The 12908-nt window shown below is 40.3% G+C and overlaps 1 protein-coding gene across 11 annotated transcripts in view; it reads left to right on the forward strand.

Moving 5' to 3' along the window:
- SHLD1 (shieldin complex subunit 1) overlaps window positions 1–12908 on the forward strand; it is a 106524-nt gene that overhangs the window by 2566 nt on the left and 91050 nt on the right. For 10 of the 11 annotated variants that reach the window (XM_055544241.1, XM_055544242.1, XM_055544247.1 and 7 more), the window contains exon 2: window positions 10030–10211. In XM_055544241.1, coding sequence (XP_055400216.1) covers window positions 10034–10211 — 178 coding nt within the window. In that variant the 5' untranslated portion in view covers window positions 10030–10033. Of the gene's footprint in view, window positions 1–10029; window positions 10212–10302; window positions 11904–12908 lie in introns of those variants that run through there. The other variant, XM_055544251.1, reaches the window with a different exon arrangement.

Below are 12908 nucleotides of genomic sequence, written 5' to 3' on the forward strand. Positions count from 1 at the left end.
TGCATTTCCATATGAATCTTTAAAATAGTTTTGTCAGCATCTGCAAATTTTAAAAAAAGCCAACAGATTTTGTAAGAATTGTATTCATCCATACATCAATTTGGGCAATATTGTCATTTTAAAATAGTAAGTGTTCTATTCTGTGAACATAGGATGTCTTTCCATTCACTTAGATCTTTAGTTTCTTTCAACATTTTAAAATAGTTTTCAGTGTACATGCCTTACATATTTTTCATTAAATGTATGGTGGTTTAGTTGCTAAGTTGTGTCCAACTCTTGAGACCTCATGGACTCATGGAGCCCACCAGGCTCCTCTGTCCATGGGATTCTCCAGGCAAGAATACTGGAGTGGGTTGCCATTTCCTTCTCCAGGAGTTCTTCCCAACCCAGGAAGAGAACTCAGGTCTCCTGCATTGCAGGCAGAGTCTTTACTGACTGAGCTACAGTATTTTATTCTTTTTATGCTTTTATAAATGAAATTATATTATTATTTTATTTTTATCTTTTTTACAATTTATTTTTGTTTATTTTATTTATCTTTGGCTGCACTGGGTCTTTGTTGCTTTGTTTGGGCTTTCTCTAGTTGCAATGAGTTGGGGTTAGTCTCCAGTTGCAGTGCATGGGCTTCTCGTTGTGGTGACTTCTTTTGTTGTAGAACATGGGCTCTAGAGCACAGGCTAAGTAGTTGTTATGCAAAGGCTTAGTTGCCTCGAGGCATGTGGGATCTTCTTGGACCAGGGGTCAAAGCTGTATCGCTGCATTGGCAGACAAATTCTTAACCACTGGACCACCAGGGAAGTCCTAATTTCATTTTTAGATTGTTTACTGCTAGTGTATATACATACATATGATTTTTCTGTATTGATCTTTGTATCCTGCAACCTTGATTAACTTGTTTAGTTATTCCACTAGTTTTTTTTAAGTGGATTCATTGGGACTTTCTATACATAAGATCATGCTGCTACTGCTAAGTCACTTCAGTCGTATCCGACTCTGTGTGACCCCATAGACGGCAGCCCACCAGGCTCCGCCATCCCTGGGATTCTCCAGGCAAGAGCACTGGAGTGGGTTGCCATTTCCTTCTCCAATGCATGAAAGTGAAAAGTGAAAGGGAAGTCGCTCAGTCGTGTCCAACTCTTCGCGACCCCATGGACTGCAGCCTACCAGGCTACTCCGTCCATGGGATTCTCCAGGCAAGAGTACTGGAGTGGGGTGCCGTTGCCTTCTCCGATACATAGGATCACGTCTTCTGCTAATAGAAATAGTTTTACTTTTCTTTGTCCAAGCTGGAAAATTTTTATTTTATTTCCTTGCCTAATTGTGCAGCTAAAACCTTCAGTAGAATGTTGTATAGAAATGATGAAAGCAGTTAATATTGTTGCCAATCTTAACACAAAAGCATTCAGTCTTTCACCATTAAGTTCCATGCTAGCTACAGGTTTTTCAAAAATTCCCGTTAGGAAAAAAAAAAAAAATGCCCTTTAGGACTTCCCTGGTGGTCCAGTGGCTAGGGGGTATGGGTTTGGTCCCTTGTTAGGGGAAGTTGTGCATGCTGCAATGAGTGGCCAGAAAAAAAAAAATTGCTGTTTATCAGATTGAGGACGTTCCCTTCTATTCCTAGCTTATTGAGTGTTTTGATAGCAAGTGGGTATTTGACTTTGTCAAATTATTGTGTGTGTGTGTGTGTCTGTTGTGGTTTTTGTCCCTTATTCTATTATAGTGTATTACATTGATTTGCAGATGTTAAAGTGACTTTGTATTTCTGGGGTAAGTTCTGCTTGATCACAGAGTATAATCCTTTTTATATGTTGCTAGTTTTGTCTGTATTCATAATATTTGTCTATAGTTTTCTTGTGATGTGTTTGTCTAGTTTTGGTGTTAGGATAATACTGGGCTCATAGAGTAAACTTCGAAGTGTTCCCTCCTCTTCCATTTTTTAAAACAGTTATCTACAAGAAGGAAGGATAGGTTCAGTGGGAAGAAACAGGGCTTGTTGGAAAACCTGACAGAAAGAAAGGAGGTTGGGGAACTAGACTAGACATTTCTGAGTGGTAATTAATGTTTCAGAGGAGTAAAGAAGAGGAGAAAGCCTTGGACTGATCCTTGAAGAAGTCCAGTTGGAGATGGAAGATGAACCACAGAGCAGGCAGAGATGGGATGTCAGTCCCATGAGTGGCTTCCTGAAAAGTAAAGAAAGAATGTCAGAAGAAGGAGTTTCTAAAAGTTATGGTGGAGAGACTGAGTTGGTGGACATGAGGAAATGAGCCAATTCTAGAGTCCTAAGAAGTCTGTGGAAGTAAGAGGAGATTGGCTGTAAGGAAGGCAGTTGTCAAAGGTTTTCTTTTTGCTTTACTTTCTTGACAACTTTTCATATTGATATAATTATACCCTTTCAGAAAATTGCAAGACTAGTACAAGGAACTCTCAAATAACATTTTCCAGATTCACCAATTGTCTACAGTTGCCCCATTTACTTTATCATTCTCTCTCTTATACATGTACATATATCTGGAAGTTCTCAGTTCATATTTTGTTGAAGCCTAGCTTGAAGGATTTTGAGTATTACCTTGCTAGCATGCAAAATGAATGTAATTGTGGGTAGTTTGAACATTCTTTGGCATTGTTCTTCTTTGGGATTGGAATGAAAGCTGACTTTTCCAGTCCTGTGGCCACTGCTGAGTTTTCCAAATTTGCTGGCATATTGAGTACAACACTTCAACAACATAATCTTTTAGGATTTTAAACAGCTCAGCTTGAATTCCATCACTTCCACTAACTTTGTTCATATTAATGCTTCTTAAGGCCAACTTGACTTCACACTCCAGGATATCTGACTCTAGGTGAGTGACCACACCATTGTGGTTATCCAGGCCATTAAGATCTTTTTTGTATAGTTCTGTGTATTCTTGCCACCTCTTCTAAATACCTCCTGCTTCTGTTAGGTCCTTGCCATTTCTGTCCTTTATTTTGCCCATCTTTGCATGAAATGTTCCCTTGGTATCTCTTATTTTCTTGAAGAGATCACTAGTGTTTTCCATTCTATTACTTTCCTCTGTTTCTTTGCATTGTTCACTTAAGAAAGCTTTCTTATCTCTCCTTGCTATTCTTTGGAACTCTGCATTCAGATGGGTATATCTTTTCTTTTATCCTTTGCCTTTTTACTTTCTCTTCTTTTCTCAGCTATTTGTAAGGCTCTTGAGAGTCCCTTGGATAGGGGGAGATCAAGCAGTCAATCCTAAAGGAAAGGGAGATCAAGCAAAGAGATCAAGCTAGTCAATCCTAAAGGAAAAGGAACCCTGAATATTCATTGGAAGGACTGATGCTGAAGCTGAAGCTCCAGTACTTTGGCCTCCTGATGCAAAGAGTTGATTCATTGGAAAAGACTCTGATTCTGGGAAAGATTGAGGGCAGAAGGAGAAGAGGGCAACACAGGATGAGATGGTTGGATGGCATTATGGACTCAACGGACATGAGTTTGCAAACTCATGGAGCAAACTCCAGGAGTTGGTGATGGACAGGGAAGCCTGGCATGCTGCAGTCCATGGGGTCACAAAGAGTCAGACACGTCTGACCGACTGAACAACAACAAAAATATATATGAATATGTTGCAGACATCATATTTCTCTAAAACTAAAATATTTGGGTACCATTCCAAAGAATAAGGACATTCTTTTATATACCAGTTTTTATTGAAAATGAGAGTGATTTAAAAAGTGTAAGTGAAGATCCAGTGAAACAGAAGCCAGAGAAGGGATTATCATCACTTAAGGCTTCTGGAAAGGTCCAGAGAGTTGAATCTAAAACCCAGGTATAGTTGTTGGCCTTTGCCACACAAGGGACAGCTTGGCTCAGATGGTAAAGAATCTGTCTGCAATTTAGGGGACCCAGGTTCCATCCCTAGGTCAGGAAGATTCCCTGGAGAAGGGAATGGCAACCTGCTCTAGTATTCTTGCCTGGAAAAAATCCATGGACAGAAGAGCCTTGCAAGTCCATGGGGTTGCAAAGAGCTGGACATGACTGAGCACAGATATGGGAGCCTTTATTATGTTTTGATGGAGATGAAGTTCCTCTGCTGGATTCTGTTTCCTTGTCAGTTGGGAAGTAAGATGATCTATTGTAATGAAGAGGAAGTTGTGAGAGTGATGGGGAGGGTCCAATTGAAGAAGAGTAGAGAAAACACAAGGACTTCCCTGGTGGCTCAGATGGTAAAGCATCTGTCTAAAATGAGGGAGATCCGTGTTCGATCCCTGGGTCGGGAAGATACCCTGGAGAAGGAAATGGCGACCCACTCCAGTACTATTGCCTGGAAAATCCCGTGGACGGAGGAGCCTGATAGACTATAGGCCATGGGGTTGCAAAGAGTCAGACACGACTGAGCAACTTCACTCACTCACTCAGAGAAAACCTGAAAGTGTTGAGGGACTTTCCTTTGGTCCAGTGGCTAAGGTTCTGTGCTGACAATGCACAGGGCCTGGGTTTGATCACTGGTCAGGAAACTAGATTCCACATGCAGCAACTAAAACCTGGGGCATCCAAATAAATAAATATTTTTAAAAAGCAGGGGACTGAGAGGAAGTTATGAGATAAACATCTCAGGATTTATTTGGCCAGACAGCCCATTATATGTGGGTACTCAGATAGTTAGAGTGAGTCAGTCTGCCCCCACCTGTTTGATGACTCTCATGTCCAGTAGGTAGATAGTTGAGGAAAAGACAGGATGGGCAGGGTGGGGAAGATCAGGGTATTAATAAGATTGTGGACCGTAAAATATACTGGTAAAGAATGAAAGAAGCAAGATGGCTACAGAATGGGAAATAGAGGGGCAAATGGGCTGGTGATAGTCTGGAAAGAGAGGAGCTTATGATTTGTTTTTTAATTATTACTATTTTTACTTCTTGGAGCTAGCCATTATTGAATGCAGAGACTGTACTAAGTATTTTATGTGCATACATTTTGTATAATTCTTATGACAACCATTTTTATAGATGAAGAAACTGAGGTTAAGTGACTTGCCCAGGATGACAGCTAAAAAGTGAGATCTGTCTCTTCAACTCCAGAGCACCTGCATATCTTAGGACATTTCTGAAATCTTCCTAGCTGTGTTCCCTGCTTCATGTTTACTCTCCTCTGATTCGTGCTTCACTCAGCTGACAGAGCGAGCCTTTGAAAATGCAAACTGATTATATCTTTAGCATCCCCTCAGAAGCTTTCATTATTATCAATTTTTAAATGGAAATATGTATAAAAATAAGGTGAACTGATAGAGTAATAGAGGGTTGGATAGCTGTATCTGAAAAAGAGAATCATAGTAAAATGTTAATTGTGAAATCTAGGCAGAGACCATGTGTGACAAGCCCACAGCTAAGATCAGGAACAAGACAATGATGGCTACACGTGCCACTTGTATTCAACATAGGATGGAAGTTATAGCCAGAGCAATTAGGCAAGAGAAGAAGTGAAAGGCGTCTCAATTGGAAAAGAAGTAAAACTGTCACTATTTGCAAATGACATGATATTATGAATGGAAAACCCTAAAACCTCTATCAACAAACTGTTGGAACTAATAAATTCAGCAAAGTTGTGAGATATAAAATCAACACAAAAAAATCTGTTACATAGTGAACTATTGAAAAGAGAAATTAAGACTACAATCCCATTTACAGTTGCATCAAAAAGAATAAAATACCTTGGAATAAATTTTCTTCTTAAAATTTTTTTGTTTTTACCTAGGAATAAATTTAACCAAGAAAATGAAACATCTGTATAGTGAAAACTACAAGATATTAATGAAAGAAATTAAAGAAGACACAAATACATGGAAAGATTCTGTGCTCATGGATTGAAAGAATTAATATTAAAATGTCCATGCTACCCCAAACCATATGCTTATTCAGTGCAATATCTATCAAAATCCCAATGACATTTTTCACAGTAATAAAACAACAACAAAATACTAAAATTTGTGGAACTATGAAAGATGCTGAATAGCCATAGCAATCTTGAGAATGAAGCTTCAGGTATCATGCTCCCTGATTTATATTACAAAGCTATAATAATTAAAACAGTATGGTATTGGCATAAACACATAAATCAGTAGAACAGAATAGAGAGTTCAGAAATAAGCCTATACATATATGATCAGTTAGTTTATGATAAAGGAGACAAGCATATTCAATGGGGAAAGGATAGTCTTTTCAATACATAGTGCTGGGAAAATTGGCAGCCACATGCAAAAGAATGAAACTGGACCACTATACGCAAAAATTAACTCAAATGGATTAAAGACTTGAATTTAAGACCTAAAACAGTAAAATTCCTATACCATATAGGTCTTGGCAGTGATTTTTTTAATCCAAAACCAAAACCAACTGAGCTATCAGGGAAGCCACATGTGAATACATTACATATATACATATAAAGCTTTTTTGGATTCTACATATAAGAGAGATCATAAAGTATTTGTCTTTCTCTGACTCATTTCATTTATAATGCCCTCTAGGTTCATTCACATTGCTGCAAATGGCAAGATTTACTCTTTTATATGGCAGAATATTACATTGTATATATGTGGCTTCCCTGTTAGCTCAGTTGGTTAAGAATCTGCCTGCAATGCAGGAGACCCTTGGCTGATTCCAAGGCATCTTTGTAGGCAGGCAGGATACTTGGTTGTCATTCACTGACCTGCTTGTTCCCTTCCAGAAGCCTCTAGAGCAGTGTTTGGTAAAATGAGAGCAGAAGGAGGAGCCACAGATGCCTGCAGCAGATATGTTTGCTGAAATTTCAGGCTTAGTAGGCTAATTCAGCACCTGTGGAAAGACAGGATGTTCTTACTTCTTTGGGAACCTTGATCACTCCTTTCAGAAACAATTGGCTGATGTCTTGGCTCACTGTCTGCCTGAAGGAATGTCCACAATGGCATGTGACTGGGTGCCCTCAGACAAGAATGATCTCGCCATGTCTCTGTGTTTATTTGTTTTTATACCTCCCTATTTTTGCCTGATCAGGTGGTAGCTTGGGCTGCAGTCAGGAGGCTCTGAGGCACAGAAGGCTGGCAGGTCTTAGAGCTGGGTTCATCCTAGGTTGATACTTTCTACACAGGTTTCCTTGGGTGAGTTACTCTGCTTCTGCTGTGTTTGGAAACTGACTATCTGACTGTAAATGAGGGTGATATGTAATAAAATTACCTGCCTCATAGGACTGTTGTGGAGGAAGCTCTTAGCACAGTGCCTGGCATCCAATAAGCACTCAATAAATGTTAACTTCTCATATTAGTATACTGTTCATGTTATTCTGAAATTGCTTCTGTCATTCAGACATACATCTTTTAAGTTCTGACTGTCATTTTAACAGCTGGATAGTATTCCATAGTTTGGAATACTGCCTCCTTCCAAGCCTGTGTTTCTCCTGTCTGCTCTAAGTCAATTGATAATATAGCCCCATCACTGAAGCTGTCACTCCTTGTTGACTCCTGGTTCCTCCCTTTATCCATTTAGTTATTAAGTTTGACTCTCATCTCTGTTCCTAAATATGTTCTTAACCTGCCCTCTGCTCTTGGCTGCTAGTGTCCTGCCCTCATTCACATGCTCTTCCTCCCTGGGACCACAGCAGGTGATTGAATTCCTGTTGCTTCTGAAATTGCCTGCCACTGGGCTTACTTAGGTCCTGCAAATCCGTTGCTGTTCAGCTGCCAAATCTGCAGATCTGACCATGTGTCTTCTCTTCGTGGTCCTTGATGGCCCATGACAGTCACAAGGCATAATGTTGACCTTAGTAAGGTTTACTGATGACAGCTGATGAGGCAGAGAGTAGCAGAGGGTCCATGATCTTCCCAGGCCCATAATTACTTTACAGAGAGGTGGGCAGGGCTGACAAAGAGCCTTCCAGCCCTCAGGTAGACATCAACCAGGTGGGGTAAGGGACACCTAGTTTTTAACAAGAAATGTCCAAATGGTGAACCCAGTAAGCCTCCTTTGAGGTCTTCAGAGCTCAGCTAGAGGGTGTGTGTATCCACGTTGTTGACAAGTCCAGGCCTTGCTGTCCTTCCTAGAGGTGGTAAGGAAGAGCAGAGGTCCCATGGCCATCTATCTGCAACCACAGGTTTGTCCCTCCCCGGTTAACCAATATGTGACTGTCCTTGACTCTCACTTCACACTCCCGACACCCCTTGCTACTTGGAGTGGGCCAAGCTGGTTCTTCTGGGAGCCAGCCATGGCCTGCCCCATGCCTGGGGACAGTCTCCTCCAGAAGGCCCACTGCCCCTCTCTGGGTGTCTCTCCACCTTATCATGGTGTTAGCATTGTCTGTCTCTGTGTTTGGATCATCCAAATGTAAGCAACTCAAAGGAAGTATCTATCATACTCACCTTTGTATCCTCGAGGCCTGGCATGTTAACAGTTGTCTGAAGGTTACAGAAGAAGATGCAAGTCACCTGTAATCTCACTACCCAGGAATTCAGTTCAGTTCAGTTCAGTCGCTCAGTCGTGTCTGACTCTTTGCGACCCCATGAATTGCAGCACGCCAGGCCTCCCTGTCCATCACCAACTCCCAGAGTTCACTCAGACTCACGTCCATCGAGTCAGTGATGCCATCCAGCCATCTCATCCTCTATCGTCCCCTTCTCTTCCTGCCCCCAGTCCCTCCCAGCATCAGAGTCTTTTCCAATGAGTCAGCTCTTCGCATGAGGTGGCCAAAGTACTGGAGTTTCAGCTTTAGCATCATTCCTTCCAAAGAAATCCCAGGGCTGATCTCCTTCAGAATGGACTGGTTGGGTCTCCTTGCAGTCCAAGGGACTCTCAAGAGTCTTCTCCAACACCACAGTTCAAAAGCATCAATTTTTCGGCACTCAGCCTTCTTCACAGTCCAACTCTCACATCCATACATGACCACAGGAAAAACCATAGCCTTGACTAGGCGGACCTTTGTTGGCAAAGTAATGTCTCTGCTTTTGAATATGCTATCTAGGTTGGTCATAACTTTCCTTCCAAGGAGTAAGCGTCTTTTAATTTCATGGCTGCAATCACCATCTGCAGTGATTTTGGAGCCCAAAAAAATAAAGTCCGAGACTGTTTCCACTGTTTCCCCATCTATTTCCCATGAAGTGATGGGACCAGATGCCATGATCTTTGTTTTCTGAATGTTGAGCTTTAAGCCAACTTTTTCACTCTCCACTTTCACTTTCATCCAGGAATTAAACCACTGAATTAATTATCACTGGAATTAAGATGGAGTATACTGGAGAATTCCATGGACTGAGGAGCCTGGCAGGCTACAGTCCATGGGGTCACAAAGAGTTGGACATGACTGAGCTACTAACACTTTCACTTTTACTTTTCATACCCTTCCAGACTTGTTTTTTCTAGCTATGTGGGTGTGTACATACATGCTAAGTTGCTTCAGTCATGTACCCTTCTTTGCAATTCTATCGACTGTAGCCCTCCAGGCTCTTCTGTTCATGAGATTCTCCAGGCAAGAATACTGGAGTGGGTTGCCATGCCCTCCTCCAGGGAATCTTCCCATCCCAGGGGTTGAACTAGAGTCTCTTACGTCTCCTGCTTTGAAAGGTGGGTTCTTTACCACTAGTGCCACCTGGGAAGCCCTTTCTAGCTATAGGTCTGTATATTTCATACACACGTATCTCACACATGATATTTTATAAAATCTGTAGTTTTAAAATCTTTTTACATTTACTATATCATGGACAGTTTCCCATATTGTTAAATATTTATTCAGACCTTGGATTGTACTGCTGCACCGTATTTCATCCTTATCAGACATGCAGTTCATTTTCCAGTTGAAATTATTCATGGTTTCTTTCTGTACTGAGAATTATTTATTTCTCATAATGGAGAGACATAGTGAACAAATACTGGGTCTAAAATGAAGACAAAGAAAACCATTAATAACAGGAAAGTAAATTATTCTGATTCTACTGTTGTTTGGCCTTTAAGGTGCTTTGAGCCATGGCAGTAATGGAGGCTTCTTTCATGCAATGCCTTCTATATTGAATTGTCTCATTTTTTTTCATGCAGGACTATGGCAACCCAGGAGACCACTCCAGGTAGCCAGACAGAGGAGAGCAATGCTTTGGACCTGCCATCAGCTTATGACATAAGGGATTATGTGTTGCAGAGACCCAGCCAGCAGACCAACAGTGAAGCTTTTAGTTCTGAGGAAGCTTGTTCTATTCCTTGCTCTTCTGATGTTGATCCAGGTAAGAAGCAAAGTTTAAAGCAAACTAATATTAAACAAACAAAAAACTCCTGACATACCCATATGTGATAGTTTGTTTCTCTGCCTTCCAGTGGTGGATCTCTGAGGAATCATTCCTTGTCTTGGAGAGAAAAACATCTAAGTGAAACTGTTGGGAGAGACTTCAAAGGACAGCCTCCCTGGTGAAACCAGGGCTAGGAGTGGTTTCCTTGAGGCCCTTTTGTCTGAGTCTCTTTCTGATCTCCATCCAAATACATTTAGAGGCAGGGAACACTTGGTTCAATAGGGAGAGTGGAATTGTTTTTGTTTTGTTTTGTTTTGTTCTTTTAAAATTTCAGAAAGAGGGCAGTGGGAGGGGGGTTCAAGATGGGGAACACGTGTACACCCATGGCTGATTCATGTCAATGTGTGGCAAAAACAAGGACAATATTGTAAAGTAATTGGCCTCCAATTTAAAAAAAAAAAAATTTTCAGAAAATAGCCATGTGGGCCTGTTGTATGTCATGGAGACTTTGGTGTTTCTCTTACGAAGTATACTCTGAATTTAGGTACCAACCCTTTTGTAAGTTTCCCGGACTGAATTGCTTAAAAGTGTATTATTTAAGTTTAGTGACAGTTCCTTGACCCAGTTAGTGACTATTTCTGGTTGTATGCCTGTCTCCTCCCTGTTTATTGCCTAATCCAGGCCCAGATGTTCGCAGATTCAGAGTTCTGCCACTTACTGGTTATGTGACTTAGGTCATATTTCTTAACCCCTCTGAGCTCTAGAATTGTCTACAGAATGGGAATCAGAATGCTTGCCTTATGGAGTAGGTTTAACTCAGGAAACAGTATCAGGGACCCATCGTAGTGTTTGCCATACATAGTCAGTTGCTATTATTCTGGTGCTATTATTACTGTTGTTGTTAATATTAAGAAACCCAAATAGTATTTTTTTCTAATGTGGAAAATTGCATTTATTTCCAAATATGTATTTTTAAAGAGCACTCAGGCACTGAGAAAATGTTGGCAGTAAAGATGATGAGTTCATCATCTAGCAACATCGTCCACGTTGCCAGCAAGTAAGGTGTGTGCCTGTCATTGTCTTTAAGAATTCTGTGGGGAAAAAAATACTTTTAAACTCCTTTATGTTTCTGTTCTGATTTTTTTTTTAATTAATTTATTTTTTATTGAAGGATAATTACTTTACAGAATTTTGCAGTTTTCTGTCAAACCTCAACATGAATCAGCCATAGGTATACATATATCCCCTCCCTTTTGAAGCTCCCTCCCCATCCCACCCCTCTAGGTTGATACAGAGCCCCTGTTTGAGTTTCCTGAGACATACAGCAAATTCCCATTGGCTATCTGTTTTACATATGGTAATGTAACTTTCCATGTTACTCTTTCCATTCATCTCACCCTCTCCTCCCCTCTCCCCATGTCCATTTGTCTATTTTCTATGTCTGTTTCTCCATTGTTGCCCTGTAAATAAATTCTTCAGTACCATTTTTCTAGATTCTGTATATATGTGTTAGAATACAGTATTTATCTTTATCTTTCTGATTCACTTCACTCTGTATAATAGGTTCTAGGTTTATCCACTTCATTAGAATTGACTCAAATGCATTCCTTTTTATGGCTGAGTAATATTCCATTGTGTATATGTACCACAACTTCTTTATCCACTCATTTGTTGATGGACATCTAGGTTGCTTCCATGTTCTAGCTATTGTAAATAGTGCTGCAATGAACAATGGGATATATGTGTCTCTTTCAATTTTGGTTTCCTCAGGGTATATGCCTAGGAGTGGGATTGCTGGGTCCTATGGTGGTTTTATTCCTAGTTTTTTAAGGAATCTCCATACGTCTTCCATAGCGGCTATATAAATTTACATTCCCATCAACAGTGCAAGAGCGTTCCCTTTTCTCCACACCCTGTCCTCCACATCCTCTCCAGCATTTGTTGTTTGTAGACTTTTTGATGAGGGCCATTCTGACCAGTGTGAGGTGATATCTCATTGTAATTTTCATTTACATTTCTCTAATAATGAGTGATGTTGACCATCTTTTCATGTGTTTGTTAGCCATCTGTATGTCTTCTTTGGAGAAATGTCTGTTTATCCATTTAGGTCTTTTCCCCACTTTTTGATTGGGTTGTTTGTTTTTCTGGTATTGAGTTGTATGAGCTGCTTGTATATTTTGGAATTAATCCTTTGTCAGTTGTTTCATTTACTATTATTTTCTCCCGTTCTGAGGCTTGCCTTTTCACCTTGTTTATAGTTTCTTTGGCTGTGCAAAAGTTTTTAAGTTTAATCAGGTCCCACTTGTTTACTTTTGTTTTTATTTCTGTTACTCTAGGATATGGGTCATAGAGGATCTTACTTTGATTTATGTCATCGAGTGGTCTGCCTATGTTTTCCTCTAAGAGTTTTATAGTTTCTGCTCTTACATTTAGGTCTTTAATCCATTTTGAGTTTTCTTTGTGTATGGTGTTAGGAAGTGTTCTAATTTCATTCTTTTACATGTAGCTGTCCAGTTTTCCCAACACCATTTATTGAAGATCTATTCTGATTTTTAGGACATAGTAATCGGGATCAGTCAGCCTCCTTTAGTTCTAAGCAAGAACTAACTTATTTCTTATCCTTTTTCTTCTAGGCTCAGGATTGTAGTTTATTTAACCTTTGCTCTTTCCTTCCCAACCTGCTGGCTCTGCATT

This window comes from Bubalus kerabau, chromosome 13 (genome assembly GCF_029407905.1).
Source record: "Bubalus kerabau isolate K-KA32 ecotype Philippines breed swamp buffalo chromosome 13, PCC_UOA_SB_1v2, whole genome shotgun sequence".
Lineage (NCBI taxonomy): Eukaryota > Metazoa > Chordata > Mammalia > Artiodactyla > Bovidae > Bubalus > Bubalus kerabau.